Below are 24,673 nucleotides of genomic sequence, written 5' to 3' on the forward strand. Positions count from 1 at the left end.
CAATTGCAGCTTGGTGGTATTCTACATTTGTGAACCTCTCTTGTGCCTGGTCAAAGCACGTGTGGAAGAGGAGTGAAATTGTAAGAGATTCTGCCTCTACATCTCCACATGGAGCAGAGCCAGTAAGAATCAGGCTTGCTTTTTCAGTACATCTATCTGCAAATAGCTACAGTATAGTACAAATAGACATAATAATCCAGTTTATTTTGGACGATTGATTAATGGGAATATTACTCATATACTCAGTGCATGACATTTCCTATTACTTGTTCATATCATTTGAGAGTTAAAGGATATAAATACTTAGGAATTTGCCACCAGTTGGGTTGCCACCTGTCTGCTGAACACATTAAAGGGGGAAAAGGGTGAGTTGTAGTCCGTTTAAGAATGCTGTAGCTATCTGAGGGACTCTGAATAACATTTCTGACAGTCAGGGGAAAGTTTTCCATAGCAGTCTCAACAGAGATTCAGGAATAGGGTCTCTCCCTGGCATAGCTAGACATTTAAAGGACATTAAGAAAGATGGAGTTGGAGGGAAGGGAATGATTTCACTGAAGCAAGCATACAGTGCCCTGGGGCTGATGCTTCTTTCAATAAGTCACCAGACAGCTAAGGACTATATATACGCAATCAAAGCGAACATTTAGCAAACAGCTTCGATCTGTGTATAGATTCATTGCTTCCTTGGTTAATGGTTATACCTGATATTGTAGCGGTTGGTTAATAAATAGCTCTTTTGCGTGAAGAACTGGAGATGGTAGAAAACAAAAAAAAATCTATAACAAACACACATGCAAATCCCCCACCTACATTTCTTTTTGTAAAGTATCTGTCAAACTGATGGCAAAGCTGTTCTGTAGCATGACATCACTTGGTCCTGCGAAATGACCACCGACGGGTCTATTCACAGCACCTATAATTAGCTACTTACCTCTAAGTGTCAGTGATTTCGAGCAGCAGACTGATGTAAATGCTTTAAATCAGCCTCTGAGGACGCTTTTGAAACCAAGCAGGCTAACACCTAACACGGGCATCAACACTACGTAGGTATGTCAGGCTTTCTCCTGCAGCTTAACCTGGGCCTTAAAATCATGGAAAATGCACAGAGAAAACTCATCAAAGCCCTGTTTGGAAACAGATAGCTGTGGATCTCACGGGACCCTGGGGAGGATGAAAGCTCTTCTTGCTATAGGTTTACTGCCCTTGAATTACCTCACAGCATCATTTAGCTCATTTCTAGAGATGTGGCCCGGTAGACAGGAACCACTAACGGTCCCTTGTGGAGTGCTATAGAGAGGGAGCCATTCAGGAATTGATAGAGCTTTAAGGTACGCTGCTCCTGGCTCTGACAGCAAAACTGTCGGAGAACGTGCAGGAAAGGGGCACAGTGCCACAGAGAGCTTCTGCTGCCTGCAGAACCACACCGCACAGTCTGACCGTGAATGGTTTGTAACATAAAACAGAGGGGGCATAATGGAGCAAGCTACTTTATATAGTTTTCTGAAACTCTAGTGTCAGTCTCCAATTCTTGGGGGGACAATATAGTCCCCAGCCTCAAATTCTTAAGGGAAATCCTGAGGTAGAGGTTAAAAAAGACCACCTACTTAAAAAGCAGGTATCTTGATTTCAGTATATATTAGTGCTTCATGGAGCCCGTTTCCTCCTTCCCTTGGATCAGTCTTGTCTGAAATTTGTTTAACAGTATCGTAACATGCAAAAGAAAAGATAAAAGTCCACAGCGTGGTTTTGATTTAAAATGCGGTGCTTTTAGACACAGGGGAAAACCCCCAGATCTTGTACTTTAATGCTTTTTGCAAACTAGGCAATATTTTCTGATTTTGATCTTATAATTGCAGTTAATCCTCCAAATCTTCAAACAGTTGCCACAAACCAATTATGCTTTCAAGTCAGAGATAGTGTGGAGCTTACAATTATACGTATATTTATATGTGAATGAAAAGGCGAAAATTAGCAGATATTTATGTGCATTTGTAGTCAATTTTCTTGATCATTACATTTTTCATATGATAGTTTGAGAACTAGCAGCCTGAGTTGCGAATTTAAATGCCATTTCTTCCAGAGGAGTCAAGACTGAAGTGAGCAGAGTCAGTGTAGCAAAAGCCTAAAAGTGCACTAGAACCTCCAAAATAGCTATATTGTGCCATATCTCTGGGGGCATGCCCATGTCCACGCTAAGCTGGTGTCACACTTGGACAAATCCTGGTCCTCCACCACAATGCTGGGCTCCCGAATACGACACAGCTTCTGTCAGGAGCATGCATTCAGGTTGCCTTTGCACGGAAACCGTAGAGGAGAGAAAGGAGCTGGCTCTTACCCAGCTCTCCTCCAGATACTGGATGTGATTGGAGTATATGCCCGAATGAGGAGCTTAACAGAGCTTCTGGGTCTTTCATTTCAGTTGTTACCTAAACTACTCCAAATGCCTGAGGAGCTGTTCCAATTTGCTGTGAGTTACCAGGAGTGAAGCATGGGACTATCTACATTAATTTTTTAGGTGTCCATAGTACTTCCCAGGGAAGGTGACAGAGCATCAGGTCCTGTGAAACTAGAAAGAGAAGTGCAAGAGTATCTATACTTTTTTACTGGGTCACACTTGGTCTACTCAATAGGCAAAATTTTGCACTGAATGTATCCCCATGCAAACTCACTGAAGTGTAATGCAAAATTTGATCAGCCTATTCTTTGTAAATACATGCTTAAAAGTAATTTGTTCTAAAATCAACCTACTCTGGTGAATCAAACCATGGTAGCTCCAGCCATGTTAAAAAAGTGTTACCTGGTATTGTTCTGCTCCCTTCATCTGACCCACACTCAGTAAGCACCATTGCGTCCATCTGTAACTACTGCCAGGTGCCATCACGGACATGTTTGTCGGCAAAGGTCAGTTGGCTCAGCCAATTCAAGCAAAGGCTCACTCAGGGAAGTGGAATAGATTGATGGCCGAGGGGAAGGGCAGGAGAGGCCATGTAGGCAAGGGAAGAGAGAACTCGGTGGTTGTTTCAGGAATTATTGGTGGAGTGGGAGTTCTGGGACATGTCAGAAAGATTCTGAGAGCCAGGGAAAAGGGAGATAACGACAGGTTAAGGGTCTCTGTGCTTTGTTCTATATCCTTCTGAAACAGCATATTTTTATTTCCCCTCTATGGGTGGGCCAGGCAGGCAGCCTGCCAGCTCCCAATAACCTGCCTTGAAATAGCCCTGCAAATGCGTTTGTGTTATCCAGGAGCGTGTTCTTGATTTGCATCCAGTTAACAGAACACTTTTCGTGGTGCAGCCTTTGATCCTGTAAGTAACTTCTGTTCACACGAGCAGTCTCATTAAATACAAATCCCATTAAATGCAAATATGAGGCTCATCAGCAGTTAACAATACTAGGAAATCCAGTATGCTTATAAACACAGTCGCACAACAGAAGTTAGCTGATGCGATGCCGACCTAAGATGGAGTGAGCGGTGGCAGACCAGGGCAAAGCGCTGTATTAGGTGACGTGACCCTTCACATGAAACACAATGCCATTTCATAAAGTAGTCAAGGTCATCATGGAAGTCCTCTGACCCAGTTACCAGGCAGATCCAGCCTGCCATACCAGTCCTTCATTTTGTGCTCAAAGCTGTGCAGAAACCTTGCATGTGCCCTTGAACAAGACAACAGTATCAGACTTAGATTAGTGAATGTTTTGAGTGTGAGCACAGCCCACGCTATAGAATCTGGGTCTGGACTAAACTGTTTAAAATTATTTTAAGTGCTGTGGAAAGCGACCAGAAATACTCTTACCAGAATGGCCAGCTACAGGCAGCAGATTTTGGCTGGCTCTAATAGGTATGCATATGTAGGCATATTTGTTTGCGTAGGCCAAAGGGGAGAAGCACGTTGCAAAATATCTTAAGAACAAAAAATGACACTGGACTGAAGTGGATTTTTAAGCCTCTTGAGAACAATACGCTTTTTTACTAAACCAGTTGTGCAGAGAGATCAATGTACACAATTAAAAGAAAAAGACTAATCCTGCTGTAAGTTCACCTCAAGTATTTCATGAATTTCACATGATCCACCCACTTTTTTTCTGTACCTCTGCAATTACCATATCAGCAGCAATAATTCTCTGTTGTTCAAGTGCCAGATACAACATGGCTCTCACATTCCTGAACGTGGCATATTGTGCTGCTCTGTTTGTTTGTTGTTTCAGAACAAGATTAAATTTTATTCACTTGCGCACCGCATTGAACTTTAACCCACTCTTCGTCATCTTCTTAATCTGTGATTTGTTTTCCTTGCTCTCTTTGTCTTCTCAGGTTTTTTTAATTTAGTTTAAATTCTGCATGAAATCCATGTCATTCAAATGCCTTTTTGAACCATTCCTAGTTTTCCTCTCTTATTTAATTGGGAATCAACCATATGCATGAAGTATAGCATCTGACTGTGTTTTCTCCCTTCTACTAGCTAGGTAGAGAATATGAAATAGCTCCTTTCCAAGTGCAGCATGAGCATTTTCATGCAATATCTTAATTTACAAATAATCTATCCATTCAACGATATAAAAGCTTCATGAGCACTGTTTGAAGATTTTGCTTACATGGGAAAGTTAGTTTGGCTAGAGAAAGCTGTAACTTTTCCGTGTGTGTATGCACTGGACAAGAGCTGATTATTCCAAATTGACTTAAAATTTTGAGTCCATTTTACCTGAGAACTTAACTTGCAATAGCTAAACAGGAAGAACTTCCCTTGTTAATGTGACTTCAAGCATCTGTAACTACAGAAGGTGCTCATCTTGTCACAAAGTAGAACATTTAGCAAATATGACAAGTCCCTTATCAAAATTTAATTATACAGTGTATAGCAAGTAGTCAGAGATCAGGCTCCCAATGTGCTGTGCTTTGTTCAGACACGGGATACATTTTAAAAATCATCTTTCAAAGACCTTGTATTACCACCGAGGTGATCAATCGCTGTATTTGTTAGCATGTGCTGTTCATGTGTTTACCAGGTCTTTCAGAGCTTTAGCATCTATCGCTTATTTCTCTAACGTAAAAAAAAAAAAATTGATATACCTTCATCATAGTTACGTAAGTGACAATAAGATGTAGAATATTATGTAAATAAATATTTTTGTCACTCCCCAGTGACAAGTAATTTAACTGATGGATAGATGGATATAAATGACAAGTTGAGGGTGTTCTCTGTCTCAGTATCAACAGAGTCTAAAAACTGAAAGACAGGGAGTTTCTTCTTGTATTTTCAGAAATGTTTCTTGGGTATCAGATTAAAGGGTATAGGAAAATGCAATTCCTCTGTTGGTTCTACAAAAAAATCAAGGGATTGAAAGACAGGCTCTTCTTGCACAATCTTTCTCCACATGGCAAATGAGTTAGCGTCTCCATGAAAGCAATGGGCATCTTGGTACAGATGGAAAACAAACAAGAAAATATCTTAACTGCATCCATGTTTTTCCATCCATGAATGAACTGATCTCAAAGGCTCTGAATCTGCGAAGATACCACAAATGGACAGTGGAGCAATTTCAGCAAAATGCTCCATCTTAATACCAACAGGTTGCAAGATTTATTTTTATTTCAGGCAAGTTTTCAGAGGAACAGGTTTACATTTGCCCAAATTAAAACATTTTGAGTTCTAGAAAGAGAGAATAAACACCTCTTTGGGATGTGTTGACATCACTGCAAATATGAGCACGTGGTGCAAAATCAGCCCGTGAGCTATATCTCTTTTTTAGTCATACTGACATAAGCAATGATTTTTAAACTATTGTCTGATCACTGAACAGAGGTTATTTACATACCTCAGGGTCTCTCTGGATCCCTCAAGCACAACCCTTCTTTTAATAAATATAGTTCATTTGAGGAGGGAACTGCCAGTATTTATGGCGTAAGATGATTTGTGCCATTGGGTTTAATACAAGGTAGTGTTTCCTTGGTGTGCATCACTATGGTTTTTCAATAAAACCATCAGTATGTCTCAGAGAATTGCTTAGGAATGATCATTACTAGGAAAAACAGTAACCTGGAGCTGGATCTATTACACAGATCATCTGCCTTTAACTAAGGGAGTTCTACCTAAAAATCTTAATTCACTTGTGAGTCTTTGGGGGTCAAAATGGTGACCTGTTAGACAACATGAAAAAAAGAAAAGCACCGCTGGGTCAGACCATGGGTCCATTTGGTGCAGGATTCTGTCTCTGGAAGCGGCAGGAGGAGATGCTTTTTAGGGAGAATATGTGAACTTGGCATTCTTCTGTGCTTTCCTCCTCTCATACATCCCCAGTATCCCAAACTGTTAGATTAGGGATGGTGGAGAATATATCCCTTTAGTACTTAGTTCTAATCTAACTAACTTTAGTTACTAATCTAACTAACTTTAGTTATAAGTCTTTTTTGAACCTGCTGAACTCTCTGCCTTACAATGTCCTGCGGCAGTAATCTTCAAGAGTTCACTATTTGCTCTGTAAAGTACCTTCTTCTAGCTGTTAAAATCAGTTTAAAACATCATAAGCTTGTGCGCTACGTGTGTGGATACATACACTATTCCATTCCTTTCACAACTGTTCTTTATGACAGACTCCCGTTCAATGTGCATGTTCATATTCATCCATCACCCATCGTACCATCAGGGGGACTCTGTAGCCATAGTGGAAAAGCAGACTGAAACACGTATTTAGAGTTGTTCCATGCTAAAATATGGAAGCTCTGAAGTGTTTATGCAGGGAACTTGCGCTTAGCCTTGTCAGAAGCTGAGAGCTCTTCTTCTTAAGTGATATAAAGCAGAATGGGTAGTGTGGGGTAATCTAGTGGAAGGAAAAGATGCAGCTGTAACTTTAATTTGCTGGTTAAATGGATTTTGGCCTTTCTGAATCAGCATCAGGGCTCTGTCTAATCTCCTTCCTCCACTCGTGTTGCAACAGAGGGTTGCCTAAGTGAGCTATGTTGGCTCTTTGCCACTCAATATTTCCCTTCACCAGGGAAACCCCCAACTGGCTTTTAAAGCCAGCTTTATGGCCCCAGGATAGTGCCACAGGTGGTACGAGGTGCCTCACCATCTTCTTCAAGAATTTGTAGGCAAAGATGGGGGATGGGATCACAGCGGACAACCTAGGCAACCTCATAGCAAGCTATTCCTTCCATGTTATTCGCTGATGCCTCTTGCTTAACACACTGATCATCCCTGCTTTTCCTTTTTTTTTTCTTTTTTTTTTTTTTTTTTAATTTCAGGGGCAGAATTGCCAGAACTGATACATCGGTTTTGGACAAGCAAATAGGGAGCAGTGTGCAAACTGGCTTGTCTTCGACAACTGAAAAGCATATAAGCTTATAGAAAAAAAAACCTTATAGAAGTGCTTTGTCTCTGCCATCCAGAAAGCATATCCCTCCAGGAGGAAGGTCTGTGATTCAGGGGGAAAATCCCATGACAAAGCCTTTAGCCCTAACAATTGCATGTAAGAGAGATTAAGTCATGGGAAACTCTTGTGAACAGAGTTGCATGAATAAAAAGGAACATGCAGCAACATGAAACATGCCTAGCTTCAGGTTTCACTGCCAACTTGAAGCACGGACCACATTTACAGAGTTGTTCGCTGGGGTACGCGCATCTTTTAAGCAAGCAGGGGCGTAATTTCAAGGGACCTGGTTTGTAGGGGGGTGCACAGCTTGGCTTTGCATCAGAAGCGTTCAACATTAACCTCTTCTGGTATGTGTCGGCACGAAAAGGAGAGGAAACCCACTATTCTCAAGAGGATTGCTGGGGCTGCTTCTTCAGACTTGGGGTGCCTCAGGGTCTCAGGCCCAGTACGCCACATGGTGTCCAAGCAGGCAGGAGGACTCATTTCTGTCTTCAGGAATGTGAAGGGCAAAAGCAAGGCAAACAATTAGCAGAACACTTTTTCTTTTTTTTTTTTTTTTTTTTAATTCTGAAGCCATCACACGGGTGCTCAGCTGGAACCTTAATGGCTCTGTAACGATCACCAGAGGCTGCTGCGGGGCAGGGCTGCAGTCAGGCACGCCAGCTAGCTTGGACATGGAGGAGAAGGAAGAAGAAGAAGAGGAGGAGGAAGAAGAAGAGGAAGCGGCGGCACTGGTGGTGACCTCACCAGCGGCAGGAAAGACTTGGGTTCAAATCGGGGCTCAGAGCTCGAAATAGCCTGTGCGAGAGCCAGAACTGACAGCGGCCCTCACGGAGGGCGGGAGACAGGGGAGGGCTGGCAACGACACCAGACACCGCGAGCCGCCGGCCGTCTCTGCTGGAGGGAGGGACGTGGGACAGCCCGCCCGCGGCCAGGCGCCCGGAGCCTTCTGGGAAATGTAGTTCTCCCGCTCAGAGGGGCGGGGACCAATTGCCGCGCCACTGCCCCGCCTCACCCCAGCGGGGTCTGCTGGGAATTGTGGTTCCTCCCACACACTCCTCGGCAGTGGCCAGCGGCGGCAGGGCCGAGCAAGACTATTCTTCCCAGCGCGCACCGCTCCACCGCCGCTCCCCCGCCCGCCCAGCGCGGGGCGGAGCGAGCGGCTGTAAACAAACAGGGCGGCGGGCGATGGCGGCGGCCGGGGGTTGTGTTGGGGGACTGTGAGTGGCGGTGTCCGCCGGGGCGGGTGGCTCCGGTGCGCTTCCCGTGCAGGTACCGCGGCGGTGCGGGGCCGGGGCTGGCGGCACACATGGATGACAGCAAGGTAAGGGGCTGCGGGGCCCGCCCGGGGGCTGGGGCCAGTGTGGAGCCGAGGGCAGCCGGTGGGGCGGGCGGAGGGTTGGTGCAAGGGAGCCCGGGTACCCTCCCGCGCCGGAGCCCGGCGGGTTCCCGCTCCAAGCGGTGTGCGGGCGTGTGACGTAACACCCCCGCCTCATAGCGGTTACTAGGGAACTGCGAGCGAGGTGAGTGCTCCTGCTAAAGGCTTTTTGAAATAAACGTCTCTGAAATCATCTCCTGAAGGCCTCTGGTCGCAGCCGGCTGGAAGGAGGGGTTGTCCCCTTCGCTCTCCTCCCGTGCCGCACACAGCGGAGCACGGCGCTTGGATGCTGCTTCTGTCCTTTCCGTAAAGCTCCAGGCGTGGGCCAAAGGCTGGATACAAACCAGTGGCCTCATCGGGCACGGTGGATGGTGTCCCTGTGGCACCCTGAATTTCTTCGATAAATAGCAACTGTGGACAGGTGGTAAGGTACTAGGGTAGGAACTTGGGTTGCAGCCATGTAATGGGCGCTGGTGCTTTGATTCTTCCTGCCTCTTCTTCTCAGAACAGCACCATGGCATCCCTGAAGGTACAGGTCTTCCATTTAAGCAGAACGAAACATCAGAAGATGCACGGGCAGCGCTGCCTCTGCCTGCTTGCAGTGGGGTGCCCCTAAAGCAGGATCTACAGGGCCTGTGTGAAGACTGAGAAAATAACTGCTGTGTTTGCTCAGTTCAACGTTTTGTGACTGAAACTCCCAGTTGAGTTTGGATATTTCAGCTCACTGGGGTGGTGGTTCTGGTGTTACCCTGATTTTTGTGCCAGAGGTAGCTCCAGTCCCCAGGAGTGAGATAGATGAAACTACACTTGAGGTGGGCTGTGAAGCAGGCATCTTCCGACTTGTAATAAATTCTGAGCTTGGCTTGCCTATTAAAACTGGTCATGGGGTAGTCACAGGCCTGTGCTACCTTGTCTGTTCTCAAGCCACCTGGTTTTCTTCCCACTTGAATTTTACTAAAACAAGATTGCATTGTGTGCTGATCTGCCTTAATTTGAAGGGGAAAAATACTTGATATAATTTCTTAGGCAATAAATCTAAGAAATGTAGAAGTGATCAATAATTTAGCAGTACAAAGGATCCGCAGAATGGGTTGTTAAATATATGTAAGGTTCATAATGATTTGCCAATTAACTTATATACTATTTGGTGTTATTGAGGCCTTGTCTGAAAGCTGCAAATGAGAGTGGAGAGATTCTGCATCACTGAAGTCAACAAAATGCTCACAGCTGTGAGAACTGCATGAAAGTTTATGTAGTCAGGGCAGTAGTCTAGAAGATCCAATTCTGAAGACATATATAGCTCATGACTATTAGCTGATTTTTATTTCTTTTAGTGTTAAGAACACTTCATTTCTCCTGTACCAGAACTAACTTATTTATAACAGATAACGTCCAGATTTTTCATTTTAAAAAAATTTTTTGGTCTATTGTTGTGTTTTGTGAAGTCCTGATAATCTGCTTTTTTTCTGAAACGTTTTTGGACACATTTACAAAAGGAACTAAATCTTTTCATCCATCAAAGATCATCAAAAGATCTTTGCTCTTTTTTTCCTTAGAAGAATTGGTGTCAAGTGAAGAAAAAAAAAAATGCAGAGTGGAATATTTACTCTTCCTGTCTTCAGTCTCAACTACAGTTTCCTAGTATGCTGTTTTTATTTTATACTTACTGCAGAGATACTTGTGAGGACAGTGACATTGAAAAGGATCCTGCCCAGAACTACTAGGTGTGGCTGTACCTAAGGAAAACTTTGACAAATCTTTGTCACCTCAGCAAGTTTTTCATTAGGTAATAATCTCAGGTAATATTGGATCCTCATATCTTCTACTGAAAATAGCCGATACTAGTCAGTAAGTGCCTGCTGCTCTGAAAAGCTTCACTGTAGTTGTTTTGAAGGGCTGCAGTTTCCCTCAGAACAAGTTCACGAGGCTGCAGGTTGCCCTGAGGGTTTGGTGGCTCCATTCGAGAGATGCCAGTTCTCTTGGGAGGGCTCTTCCCGTTGCATGTTGCGGTGTCAGGATGAGGCAAGCACTATTTATACTTCATTTTATAGCCAGTGTGGTGTTACAGCTTGAGCCAGCATGTCCTTGAAATCTTCTAAAAGTTCCACTGAGTCACGTTTTCCTCCTAATTGAGAGGGTTGGCCTGTGTGATCAGAGAGTTTTATCTGTGAATTGAGTGACTGTGAAGGGAATTTCCCTGTAAAAACTGAGATAACTAAATTACATTAGCAGTGAAGTAACCATTCTATAGCTGCATCCACCCAAGTTCAGTGTTTTCCTTCATCTACATGACAAAGAATTTAGAATTGGGCTTACATGCTGTAATGATTTCTCTAATTCTTCATGCACTATTCTTTAGCCATACCTGGTTTAAGAGAGCATTAGAAAAATTGTTCGCTGTAACATATTCTTCAAAATCAGAAGGAAATAGTAAGAAATAAAGGAAGAGGCAGAATATCTGAAATCAGATCTAGAAAAATTTCATGTTCCAATTTTAAAGGACGCTGTTAAATTAGTCACATAAATAACCCCAACCAAACCCAAAATATGACCTTCTATTCTTTCTCCTATAGAGCTGCGCTGAAACTAAGGCTTGTTCAGGTACTGGTCTTCACTTCTTGCTGTGGTTTGAGCTATTGGTTTTGTAAAGGAAAGAGTTTAGTGATGTAGCTGCTCCCTGGCAATTAATCTCTGCTAAAGTAACACTTACGTACCTCTGAAGTATTTGGACTCAGGAAAAAGGGGAAATTCCGTCACTGTGATTTCAACTTTTATAGGTGAAATTACTTGGTTAGTTTACAAGACTACATATAACTTATTATATATTTATGATATACATTGTGAAGCAGGGGGGTTGTATTAGGGTAAGAAGTATTTTTCACATTTGTGTTAATCGATAAATAAATCGTGTTGGTAACCATTAAAATACAGTTCTACATAGCTAACTGCAATCACTTTTATTAATTATAGAGCTTCTATAGGGTACAATCTGGCAATAATGATGTGAGTAATTAAATTCTCAGTTTATGGGTAGAAATGAGAAATAAAAAAAAAATTCTTACCATTAGATTACTACTTTATTATTCCAGTGAAATTAAAAACAAGCAAACAAAAACCAAACCACCACCATCACCAAAAAAGGTTGGGGTTGCCCTCTTTTATTACAAATATTCTTGTTCTGTAAGGAAAAGATAGCTTTAGTTTTCAAAAAGTTTAGATGAAATGTATTTTTCTTCAAAAATACACTGAACTGAGCCAAAACATGAATGAGTAGATTGAATTTTAAGAAAAAGTGCATTTTGGGGACAAATGTTATATTTAAAATGGTATTTTTTAATTTAAAATGGGATTTTTTGGGGGAAAAAAGTATAATGCATTGTTCTTAACAGTAGAATGTAGTAATTGATTACATTTTTGACTGGGAATGAAAATTTAGTGAAATGGACCCAAGAGCTTTTTAAAATGCCTTGCTAGTTCAAGGCAGCTGCTTCATATGTGTTGGATATACAAAGAAAGGTAAAAAAGCAGCCTTAAGAAAACCTTTTGTTATCCAGTTCTGATGACAATGAAACAGTCCAGTCTTCAGATTTTTAAAAGAGTAGATCTCAATCTCTTGCACTTGTTTTTATTCCAGGTTAGTTTCTCAACTTTGAACAGACTGGTTCTTGGTTGTTGGCTTTCTTTTGCTTGCAAATGAATTGTTGCATCCTCTAAATGAAGAAGCAAATTTCTTTGTACCTGCAAAAGGGTCTGTGACTGCTGAAAGTCAGGTCTTCCGCTCTGATTGTTTGCTCTCCATCAGGCTGGTTCTGGTCCCTTGGGCAGGGATGTTGGTCTTGTGGTCCGACTATTTCTAAACTTCCTCAAACTTGCAATGTGTGAAAATGGGGAAAAAAAAAAGCTTTTCAGGTACAGTCAGGTGTTTTCAGGTGTTAACTGAGTTTGAGAATGCAAGCCCTCGGAGAAACTGTTTGTATGCAGCATTTGTATTTATGGATCGAGCATCTGTCAATGTCTTGCTCTGGTGTCCATATAGCCTTTGCATTTTGGGGGACCACTTGGTGTTAGCACAGCAAAAGGCTGCACATGAGAAGTTGTGCTGCTTTCCCCACTGCCTAGCTTTGAAACATCAAATACCTGGTTGTGCGTGTTCCTGAGGGGAATTTTGCTATGTCGTAATGACAGAGATGGAGACGTCCCTTGGAGGGAGTGTGGTAGGAAGTCAGATGTGAAATTTTGTGCTCCAGATAGAGGGCTTGATGGGTCTTCATTCATGACATGTCCTCTAGCACATCTCTGCCTGTGACCCTCACTGTTGTGGGTGACCGGGATCACAAAAAGAGGGGTGATCTCCCAGGCAATCCTGGCATCGACTTTGAGGAATGCTTTGAACGCCGCAGCAGGGACTGAGAGCTAGTACAGAGAGCAAAGTGCGGGATCTGTTTTCATAATGACCTCAGTCGTTAAGGAGCTGGGTTTACTATGTTTTCACCCTTCAGGGCTTTGTCAGAGTATGCAAGTTTGCAGAGAAGTCTTCCACCCAGGATCATGTCTGAATGTAAAGCGTTCTCATTGCTGCTTGCTTGGAAATAGAAAACCTAAATAGCTTTGGTTATAATTTGAGATGGGCAATTTCAAATTGTAAAATGTTTTAACAAGTCGCTGCTCAGCATCGCTCAGATGATGCATCTGCTTTCTCACATTTGCAATGCGTGCATCAAATGGATGAGCTTAAACCCTATAGAACAGCTAGGACAGCTTTATTTCGCATTTGCAGTGGGCTAGGAGGATATACATGGTAGTGTTGACCGTCTCTGTTGCCCGTTTCAAGCTCTAACAGAGAGAGGTTTAAAGAAGTGCCTGGGTTCTGTTAGTATAAGCTGGAAGAACACGTATGGCGTGTTGGTGGATGCCCTTCCACATGTGAGGCTGTAACCCCTTCCTGGTGGGAAGAGGAGCACTTGATGATCCTAAAGGTCTTTTCCAACCTGAATGATTCTGTGATTCTATGACTCTGAACTGTTGAGCGGTGAGGTGGCAATCTGGGTGATTGCTGCAGAGTCTAAGTAGCGATTCATACCCTGAACCTTAATGCTTACCCATCTTGACTTGTGGATGCCTGCATAGCAGTTATGGAAACTTGGTATGTATTCCTAGCTTATGCTTGTTAAAAACTGACATTTCGGCAAAGATAGTCTTCTTTACACATCTGTGCTAAAGATTACATTCTTAGTAGATTAATGACTCTGCATGATTAGAGTTTTAGGATTAATTTCTCTTGACATATCTGCTTAAGACTTATAAAGTGTTTGCTCAATAAATAGTATATTTTTGGATTATTATTGGATGTATTTTGTCTGCCAGCAGAAGTTAACTAAATAATCTGTGTTAAGAGTATAAAATGTCATGCAATGGAGGAATAACCAGCATACTTTCTAGCTGGGTTTTGTACTGCTACTGTGAGTGGTATGCTGTGACTTAGCAGATCAGAAAACTTCATCTTTATTAGACTTATGACAAACTTCATTTGATTACTGACTTTGAGAAAATGCTTGCAAGTGTGAATAGGTTCCTCCTCCCTCCACTGTAATGAATGCAGTGCTTAGGTTTGTTTTTATTTCTTGCTAATTATTTTTATAGTTTTATATAAATTCTGTAGATGATCATCGGCTCCGTGCTAAGTCAGATTCTGCAGTCGTCTACCTGCCCTCACTAACACAAACAAGGGTCAGTTTAAGATGATTTCCTGAGCTGGATCTTGAGTACTGGCACTTAAGAGCTATTTGTTTATCTGTGAATGAACTGAGAGGTGCTGGAAGATACTGAACTGCTCAACGTGATCAGCACTGCTGAACAGTGCTTCGGATAGCATTGTTTTGATCTGCCAAATTGTCCAAAACCTGCAGATGTCACAGCGAGGCCAGCTTTATTACAGTTCTCTATCCAAGCGTCTCAGCTCCTTGGCGGTGTGAATGCTAGTAGCCATATTATGTATATATGTCTTTCCAAAGGAGGGCTGCTTTATCATGCAGTCTGGCAGTACTTCTGTGTAGATCTTCTCAATCTCCTTTTTGGGGGAGGGAGGGTGGTGGAAATAAAAAAATCCAGAAATCGGAGGGATTTTTCTATGTCAGAGCAAGTAATGGAAGCTATTTCCAATTCCAGGTCAAGAATGATGTTATGATCTAAGTACTGTATTAAAAAGGGGGGGGGGGTTTACGTTTTTGTATTTTCTGAAGTCTTCAGTGAACTGCTGGAAGATAACTGAACTGCTCAATGTGATCAGCACTGCTGAACAGTGCTTCGGATAACGTTGTTTTAATCTGCCAAATTGTCCAAAACCTGCAGATGTCACAGCTTGGTCAGGTTTCTGACGAATGCATGTCACTGTTAATATTTCTATGACAAATTTTATAATTAATGTTGTTCTGGGTATTGATTGCATATGACTCCCTGAAAAGCAACCAAATCCCTACTGCTGAATGCTAATAGACCCCATCCCTTTATAAACTGCAGAGGAATACAAAGGGAATAAAAAAAAAAATGTTTGCTTACTTGTTTTTTCTTGGTCTGCTGCCATATTCAACATCAACTATCACTTCTGCTTTGTCTTCTTTCTGTCACATCAGCATAGCAACTGAGTGGGCAAACATGACGAAGCCAGGAAGATATGACAATGTGGGATGGTGGCAAAGGATTTATCAGGCCTTTTTTTCCCCAGCTGGGTTGCTTTAAGGTTACAGCAGGATCTTCTAAATATTGGGGAGGAAAAGCTACTAAGGATGCAGGTTTTGATTATATCACTTACTAAACTAGCAGTGCAGGGTGATGCCTAATTGTATGGTGAACTCCAGTTCAGGAACCACCAGCACAGTACGAGTCTTTTGGGGTGGTATGAAGGCAGATTATTAGGGTATTGCTGCTTAAAGTCAGAGTTAAAAGGGAAGGAAGCTTTTAATTATTTCCACAGTCCTGGTGGCTGGAGCATTGGCAAGCAATGACCCAAGAGGTGCAAACCTTTTTTCTCCCACAAGAGAGCTTCTGTACAGGGCTGCCAAAGTGGTAAAAGATCTTGAGGGAGAGCGAGCAATTAGTACACCTATCTTTAGAAAGCTCCCTGGAGTGACTAAAGGGAAAGCAGTTAAGGTAATGGTGGATCCAGGATGCCTTTGCAACGTGCAAAGCAGTCTATGCCAATCACTAATTTCCTTGCAGACTACAATGTGCCTTTAATTGTCTTATGTCCACATATCTAGATCAGGCCATAAAAACATCTCTTTAAACTCAGAGTTTGTATGAGCTCACTTGGTATCTTGTTGGCATAACAATCCACTCTCCCTTTCTCTTTGTATGTTTTCTGTGTTGATGTGACCCCTTCCTTGAAAAAGGCATCAGCTACATACAAGCATGCACAAAATGCTTTAAAATAACAGGTCCTTAAAAAGAAATTGTTTTGAGATTGTGCTGCTGGGTGGATTTAACTGCTGTGAAGCTGTGCTGCTTGTGAGTGCTTTCCAATGCTGGTGCCTGCCCAAGATGCTGGCTGTTGGAAAGGTTGCATGCTATTTCCAAGTAGTTTTAACTTGCTGGTTGTGCAAAACAGCGTGGTAGCAACTAATCGCCTGCCTGATGTTCTGGTGAAAGCGCATGGCTGTGACATGTACAGGACTAAGGCTTGAGTTACTATTTTGTTCATACAGCAGTGTGTGGTGTGCTGGGATTCCAACCTCGAGTGCTAACCCGCTCTTCTAGAGGGTCAGAGCTCAAAGAGTGGCAAAGTTTTTTTTTTTTTTTTTAAGAGAGCTGGAGTGTATGTCTCTACAAGACCTTATCTAGCTCTTGAACTCAAAGATTTACTTTAAACTACCTTGCATTGGCACAGAAAAACCTAAGACGTTGAAAGTCTTTGAGAACTGAAGTACTTTGGCTGTGGTGTATAATGTAATATCCAGAAATCTTTCAAGTGCAAGTAGTAATAGATAGGAAATTATGAATGCCTACGGCCCCTACTGGGAAGACTATGTGTATTTCTAACTCCTTCTGAGCTACAAGTATAATATGAGTGCTCAGAGCTGTACTTGTCACACCCAAAAGGGGACAGTTGCTTTCCTTTCTTTGGAGCTTCTTTCCCCCTTGGCCATGGCTGGTTAGTTTTATGCTAGTTTGGTGAATATACTATCTGAACTGAAAGATCTTAAGGAAACCACCTTGGTAGAGTGAATGAGTTACTCAAACTGTATTCAGTAGTTCAAATGTAAAAGTGTTTGATCTTTTTCTTTGCTTTTCTGAATGTATTATGTTTGTTTAATTATCACAAGATGTCCATTAAGTACTCTCTGTTCCTCCATTTGCTTATGGTAGGCAGCTACTCCTGAATAAAGGAGAGAGTAGGGTTATGTTGGCATGTGATTGTTGACTCACTTTCCAAAGAAAGAATAGGCTCAATTGTATAATCCTTTTTTTTCTTCATTCTAGCACATCAGTTTACTATGTTACTGTTTTTATTGCAGCCTGCTAAGTTTGTAGAACAAGTGACTTCTTTGAATGTCAAAGCTGACTTGCTTTGTAGCATCACACAGTAGAAGGTGCCCTTTTTTATGATAAACTCTGATATTTTGAACACTGCCTATTAAAAAACGTACTGTCTATACACAGTATGGGGAAACCCTAAGCCAGCAGAGAAATTCTTGTATGTAGGTGTGTGTGTTAGGAGTGTTTCTCCACACCCCCTCCATTCAAACAGTGTGGTCAGAATGCAAATAAAGAGAAGCCCTCACTTCAGAGGGGAGGTGGGGTGTGTGGCTGACGTAATGCTTACAGGCTGATACTACCTGATGACCAGTGTACTAAGTTCAGACCATATTTAAGAGTTTCATGTGCCATGCTCTCATGTTAAGAGTAAAATATTTGGGTGGGGAAGCGTGGAGTAAGCACTGAGGAAACTACTCCTTTTTTAATTTATTTGTAGCAAGAAAAGCTTTCAAACCAGTAAAAAAGGAGCCACAAAGAGGGCAAAATGACTGTGAAATCTGCACTCAGTAGGACAAGAAACTAAGGGGGTATGTTTCACAGAATCACTAGGTTGGAAAGGACCTTCAAGATCATCAAGTCCAACCATTAATCCAGCGCCACCATGTCCCCTAAACCATGTCCTGAAGCACCACATCCACACATTTTTTGAACACTTCCAGAGATGAGGACTCCACCACCTCCCTGGGCAGCCTGTTCCAATGCTTGACCACCCTCTCGGTGAAGAAATTTTTCCTAATATCCAACCTAAACCTCCCCTGGTGCAACCTGAGGCCATTTCCTCTCACCCTATCACTAGCTACTTGGGAGGAGAGACCAACACCCTCGTCGCCACAACCCCCTTTCAGGTAGTTATAGAGAGCGATAAGGTCTCCTCTCAGCCTTCTTTTCTCCAAACTAAACAACCCCCGTTCCCTCAGCCGCTCCTCATAAGACTTGTGCTCCAGACCCCTCACTAGCTTCGTTGCCCTTCTCTGGACATGCTCCAGCACCTCAACATCCTTCTTGTAGTGAGGGGACCAAAACTGAACACAGGATTCAAGGTGCGGCCTCAGCAGTGCCGAGTACAGGGGCACGATCACTTCCCTACTCCTGCTGGCCACACTATTCCTGATACAGGCCAGGACGCTGTTGGCCTTCTTGGCCACCTGGGCACACTGCTGGCTCATGTTCAGCTGGCTGTCAACCAGCACCCCCAGGTCCCTTTCCGCTGGGCTGCTCTCTAGCCAGTCTTCCCCAAGCCTGTAGCGTTGCATGGGGTTGTTGTGGCCAAAGTGCAGGACCCGGCACTTGGCCTTATTAAACCTCATACAGTTGACCTCTGCCCATCGATCCAGCCTGTCCAGATCCCTCTGCAGAGCCTTCCTACCCTCCAGCAGATCAACACTCCCACCTAACTTGGTGTCATCTGCAAACTTACTGAGGGAGCACTCGATCCCCTCATCCAGATCATCAATAAAGATATTGAACAAGACCGGCCCCAGAACCGAGCCCTGGGGAACACCGCTTGTGACCGGCTGCCAGCCGGATTTAACACCGTTCACCACAACTCTCTGGGCTCAGCCATCCAGCCAGTTCCTCACCCAGAGAAGAGTAAACCTGTCTAAGCCACGAGCTGCCAGTTTCTCCAGGAGAATGCTGTGGGAGACGCTGTCAAAGGTTTTACTAAAGTCCAGGTAGACAACGTCCACAGTCTTTCCCTCATCCACTAGGCGGGTCACCTGGTCCTAGAAGGAGATCAGGTTGGTCAAGCAGGACCTGCCTTTCATGAACCCATGCTGGCTGGGCCTGATCCCTTGGTTGTCCTGCAGGTGCCCTGTGAGCACTCTCAAGACCAAGCGCTCCATAATCTTCCCCGGTACAGAGGTCAGGCTGACAGGCCTGTAGTTCCCAGGATCCTCCTTCTGGCCTTTCTTGTAGACGGGCGTCACATTGGCAAGCCTCCAGTCTTCTGGGACCTCCCCTGTTAACCAGGACTGCTGATACATGATGGAGAGTGGCTTGGCAAGCTCCTCTGCCAGCTCTCTCAGTACTCTCAGGTGGATCTCATCAGGCCCCATAGACTTGTGGGTGTCCAGGTGGCTTAGCATGTCCTTAACTGCTTCCTCCTGGATTATGAGGAGTACATTGGGCTCTCCATCCCCGTCTTCCAGCTCAGGGGGCTGAATACCCTGTGGATACCTGGACTGGCTATTAAAGACTGAGGCAAAGAAGGCATTAAGTACCTCAGCCTTGTCCTCATCCTTGGAGACAATGTTCCCCGCCATATCCAGTAGGGGATGGAGATTCTCCTTGCCTCTCTTTTTGTTGTTATATATTTGTAAAAACATTTTTTATTATCCTTTACGACTGTAGCCAGACTGAGCTCTAGCTGGGCTTTTGCCTTCTAATTTTGTCCCTGCTTGACCTAACGAGATCCTTGTACTCTTCGTGAGTTGCCTGCCCCTTCTTCCAGAGATGATAAACTCTCCTCTTTTCCCTGAGTCCCAGCAAAATCTCCCTGTTCAGCCAGGCCGGTCGCCTTCTCCCTTTCTGCAAGGGAGGTCCAAATTAGGCACTGAGGGAGTTGAACACTGGCATAGGTTGCATGAGGAAGTGTGAGGAGACAATTTTGCAGGCTGTGTAATAATGTTTTGAAGGTAAACTTGGCCAGAGTGGTTAGGTACAACTGGAATAGAGGCAACAGAGGTAGAACTCAGTGTAGCTGAGTTCCCTGTTTAGTAAAAATCCTCAGAGGATTCCTTTGAAAGAAATTGGGACTGAGGAAACTCAGATGGTTAGTGAGTAATTCTGACAAGCTTCATCTTTAGAGTAGGCTGAAACTGTGGTAATCTCATTGCAGCAAAACTGAGTTTTGGATTAAATTGATAAATATTTTTTTCTTTCAAATTGAAGTGTTATATTACATAATATTTCTAGAGCTGGCAAGTGTTAGGGCAGGCGTTACTGGTGGTATTTAAACAGTTTCACTGCAAATTGACTATCATCTCTGTCTCTTCAATGTCCTAGATATCCTCCTAGATATCTGAAGTAATGTGTCTGGTTCTGGGCTCCCCAGTACAAGAGAGAAATGGAGACACTGGAGAGAGTCCAGCAAAAGGCCACTAAGATGATGAAGGGACTGGATCATTTCTCCTATGAAGAAAGGCTGAGAAGGCTGGGACCATCTAGCCTGGAGAAATGAAGGCTCGGGGGATCTCATCAGTGTACACAAATACCTGAAAAGGGAGGGTATAAAGAAGACAGAGACAGGCTGTCTTCAGTGGTACCCAGTGCCAGGACCAGAGGCAATGAGTACAAACTGGAACACAGGAGGGTCTGTCTGGACATCAAGAAATGTTTTTTTTACTGTGAGGGTGATAGAGCACTGGCAGAGGTTGCCCACAGGCCTTGTGGAGTCTCCCTCCTTGGAGATATTTAAAAGCCATCTGGACATGGTCCTGGGCAGCCAGCTCTAGGTGGCCCTGCTTGAGCAGCGGGGGGTTGGACCAGATGACCTCCAGAGGTCCCTGCCAACCTCAGCCAGTCTGTGGAGCTCCTCCAAATCAGATTAGCAGCATCCACAACAGGACTGGTTAATCAGTGACTTCACTATGAAGTCATATGCTTCCCTTTTGTTTTTGATGCTATCACTGAAAACTTTATAGATCAGTCCCTTATTTCCTCTGTTGCTTCAGAATCAGTGAAAGTATATACAAGATTTTCTACCTGAGACACTTAGTAGGCAGAATGACATGGTTACAGCATTACCTTTGCAGAACAGGATCTCTACTGTAACGTTCCTTTCCAGGTGGTTGGGGGCAAGGTGAAAAAACCAGGCAAGCGAGGTCGTAAACCAGCCAAAATAGACTTAAAGGCGAAACTTGAAAGAAGTCGTCAGAGTGCAAGAGAGTGCAGAGCCAGGAAGAAGCTGAGGTACCAGTACCTGGAAGAGCTGGTTTCAAGCAGAGAGCGAGCCATCTGTGCTCTCAGAGAAGAGCTTGAAATGGTAAGAAACTATCATTTAACCTAACCCCAAATATTATTTGGGACCTGTCCTCATGGACGTTTGTTCGTGAAATCACTGTGACTGAGAGTGGGATTTGGCTAGCCATAAGGTATAAAAACATCAGCAACAGATGCATTCAGCTGTTTGCCTACTTTGTGTGTTGAATATGAACCTCATGTTGCAAGTTATCTGCTGGTTTTGAACTGGAAGCCAGCAAAGAAAGTGCCATTGCATATGAGTCTGTTGTCTTTGAAATGTTTGTTTTGGAAAACATCTGACAGAGGTAGAGGGTGGAAAGAGATGTGTTAAAATATCAAGGGGGATCATGTATCTACAGTGTGTCATTGCTTCCCACTGACCTTTGTCTCTGTTGGGGAGGTTGACTCTTGCAGCATACTCTCCGTTTAGATAGTTGCACAGCTGTCCCGTGTTCTAGTGTGTATAAGATGGGTGTCTTGGACAAATAAGCTGCATTCACTGAAGAGAACGTTTCATCAGGAAGTACAGGCTGTGCTTCTCAGGGATATTGAGATGCCATTGAAATTTCATTGGAGCTGAGGATATTTCCTTGACCTTGCATTAGGTTTGTTTGACTAGGCAGGGCTAATCACCATAAGTGAGCAGGGTTAGGATTGGGTGGAAAGTCAGCCAGCTTACCACAGGTTTTGCAGTGTGCTTCGGTTTTTGCCAATGAAGAATTTAAGATCAAGGAACTAGGAATAAGGCACATGTGCTGTAATGGTGCCTTTCACAATCAGAAAGGACCTCTTAATAGTCAATCAGCCCCAGAGTCATGTGAAATATTTGTTTTTAATAGGCCATGAACTGGAACGGTATTCTGGCGTGCTAGCAGCGAGAAAATGCACAAAGTGTTCCATGTTGTTTAATAATTACAGTATTGTGTTGTACTGCCACTGAGTAGCAGTTTATTGACTGACACAGGATTTACTGAGGCCAGGTATGCAACCATGGACACGTGCTTAGCTCATTAGTGCTCTGCAGTTTTGTAAGAGGCTTCAGCCCAGTAAATTCCAACCTTAAATGAATATACCGGAAGGTAAAGATTACAGCTCTGTGTTGTCTGCTAATGTGATCCTGGCAGTTTGCTAATGCCTAATATGTTTGCGTATTTCAGTACAAGCAGTGGTGCATGGCGATGGACCAAGGGAAAATCCCCTCTGAAATAAAAGCCCTGCTAACTGGAGAGGAGCAAGGCAAAGCACAGCAGAACTCAACCAAACTTGCCAAGGCTGGGAAGACAGAAGCAAATGGCAGCAATCCCTGTAAGTATCCAGCCTATGATTAATTCCTATTTTGTTACGTCTTTTGTGGCGTAGGAGGGTGGCTGTGGTGTAGGAAGAAACATAAGGATGTGCTTTTGGGCACAAATAGTTGATTGAAGCAAAGAGCTTAGTGGGTGGTACAAAGACTCTGTGTAATGTTTACATGGATAACACAGAAATTACAGTAGCTAGGAAGCTGGGCAGTTATTTTAAAAGGCTCAAATCTTTGTTTCACCAAGGCCTGTGGAGACCTGTGAAGACCTGAGACCTTAAAATTTTACAGCATTTTCTATTTCCCTAATGCAAGGTAAACAGAGCACATAAAACATAACTGACTTTTAAAAACTCCATCAAGAAAATGTTATTCTAGCTGCAAGCACTCAGAAGTGAGAAATGCTGGATTTGGGATTTCCTATGGAGTCTTCTTTCTGCCTGACTTGTGCTTGTCCAGGGAATGAAATAAGGTTCTTTTGGGGATTGAAAGGTGAAAAGATCATATGATATGAAGTCATATTCCTGACACATACGTGCAAAGGAACAGAGTTAAGGTGTAGCATTGGCAATTCTCTCTCTCACATCTTCTGATTTTGAAATAATTTCATGCTACAGGTTAAATTACACGTTACTGTAAATTAAAAAAAAAAAAAAAAGAATTCCTAGCTTTATGTTTTAAGAAACAGAGTGAAAACCACATTTGTAACTGTAACAATCTTCCCCCATGGTGCATCATTTGCAGGAGACCAATGCAGAACCTTCCGCACTGCAGCAGAGATAGCTTGATAGCTAGCAGAAGAATGCTGTTGTCAGAGATGTGGATGCATCCCTGGGTGCAGGGGGAAGAATCCCAGTCCGCTGTCTTCTCTTTGCTCCTCCCCACATGAAACTCTTTGATTGTGGTGTTCCTAAGCCTGCATGGAGTGGGGTTTTGGGGCCTAATAGGTGTTTGTGTAAGCAGAGCCTTGTTCTTACTTTCTCTACACCACCCTCCCCAAATACAGCTATGGCAGCTTTTGGGCATTCCCACTAAGAGGTGGGGGCTGCTTGTGTGGCAGAGTCCAGAATTTGACTGGCTTTGTGGTCAGTAGTTATGTGGTTGGTAACTGTGTAGGAGTCTGAGAGGTTCTATAAAACAAAAGCAAGAGGAGGACCTCATAAGAGCTTTCCTAAAGGCAAATGGAGTACTGTAGGTCAAGGAGAAGGAACTGGGTCAAAAATTTTCAGTAAGAGGGTTTATAGTAATGTGATTTGTAACCTAAATGGTGTTGCTTTTAGCATCCTTTTATAATGCAGCATGTCTCTTATGTTATTGGGACACTTAGAGAGGTACTAGATATATTCCCTGCTTCTGCCCATACTTCTTTTGTAGGACGTATTTCCCACCCCCCATGCTTCCAGTAAGATAGCCGAAGCACGGCCTTCCACCTTGCTTCCAGCAGTGGGACAACTGCCATCTCCTCCCACCCATCGTGCACTGCTACCTTTCTGTATCTACCTACACTTTGGGCTGTGGTATCTTTCTATCCTTGCAACTTAGTATGAATTCTGCTGTGCTGTCCTGGTTTCCGAGCCAAAGATAATGCCAAGAACTGGTAGCAAGGAAAACAAGTTGCATCAGTTTGGTTTTATGATAAGAGGGAAAAGTCTTGAGGGCTGGTCTACTCATCCCAGATGTTGACAGATAACCTGCCACTTTCCTCAGAGCGCTCTTCCTCCTGTATATGCTTTTTGTGTTCATATGATGCAATGTGGAGAGTGGAACCCTCGGGATTTTCAGTGGGGGTTTTTCTTGCTTATTCTGTTTTGTTTGTGACAGTGTCTTTCTCTGTATTTTATGAAATGCATGGAACATTTTTTAATCTTATGTTTTCTTCTTTGTTTGACAGAATAAATACTATAATGAATGACTTTGCTAGACTCAATGTTGCCTTCTTTTTGCTGAACTAATTGGGTCTGTTTAGCATTATCTCCATCCAGGATTAGTCGAAAGCACTGGAAAGAACAAAGTGCCATACTTCAGGGTACGGCACAGTTGTTTACAGAATTCCATTCTGAGCACTCTAAACCCATGCTTTAAGGTTTAATATATAATTTATTCTCTAGACCCTCCACACATGTACTTAGTTAGCA

At 43.3% G+C, this 24,673-nt stretch overlaps 1 protein-coding gene across 1 annotated transcript; it reads left to right on the forward strand.

The window, feature by feature from the left end:
- Positions 1-8,556: 8,556 nt before the first annotated feature.
- On the forward strand, positions 8,557-22,569 carry CREBL2 (cAMP responsive element binding protein like 2; the record flags this gene model as incomplete). Its single annotated transcript, XM_082000345.1, has 4 exons — positions 8,557-8,588; positions 8,641-8,692; positions 21,066-21,263; positions 22,399-22,569. The coding sequence occupies 4 exons, from the start codon at positions 8,557-8,559 to the stop codon at positions 22,567-22,569; spliced, it is 453 nt and encodes a 150-aa protein (XP_081856471.1).
- Between the last annotated feature and the right edge of the window lie 2,104 nt (positions 22,570-24,673).

This window comes from Phaethon aethereus (assembly GCF_964289735.1).
Source record: "Phaethon aethereus genome assembly, chromosome: 1".
NCBI classification, from domain to species: Eukaryota; Metazoa; Chordata; class Aves; order Phaethontiformes; family Phaethontidae; genus Phaethon; species Phaethon aethereus.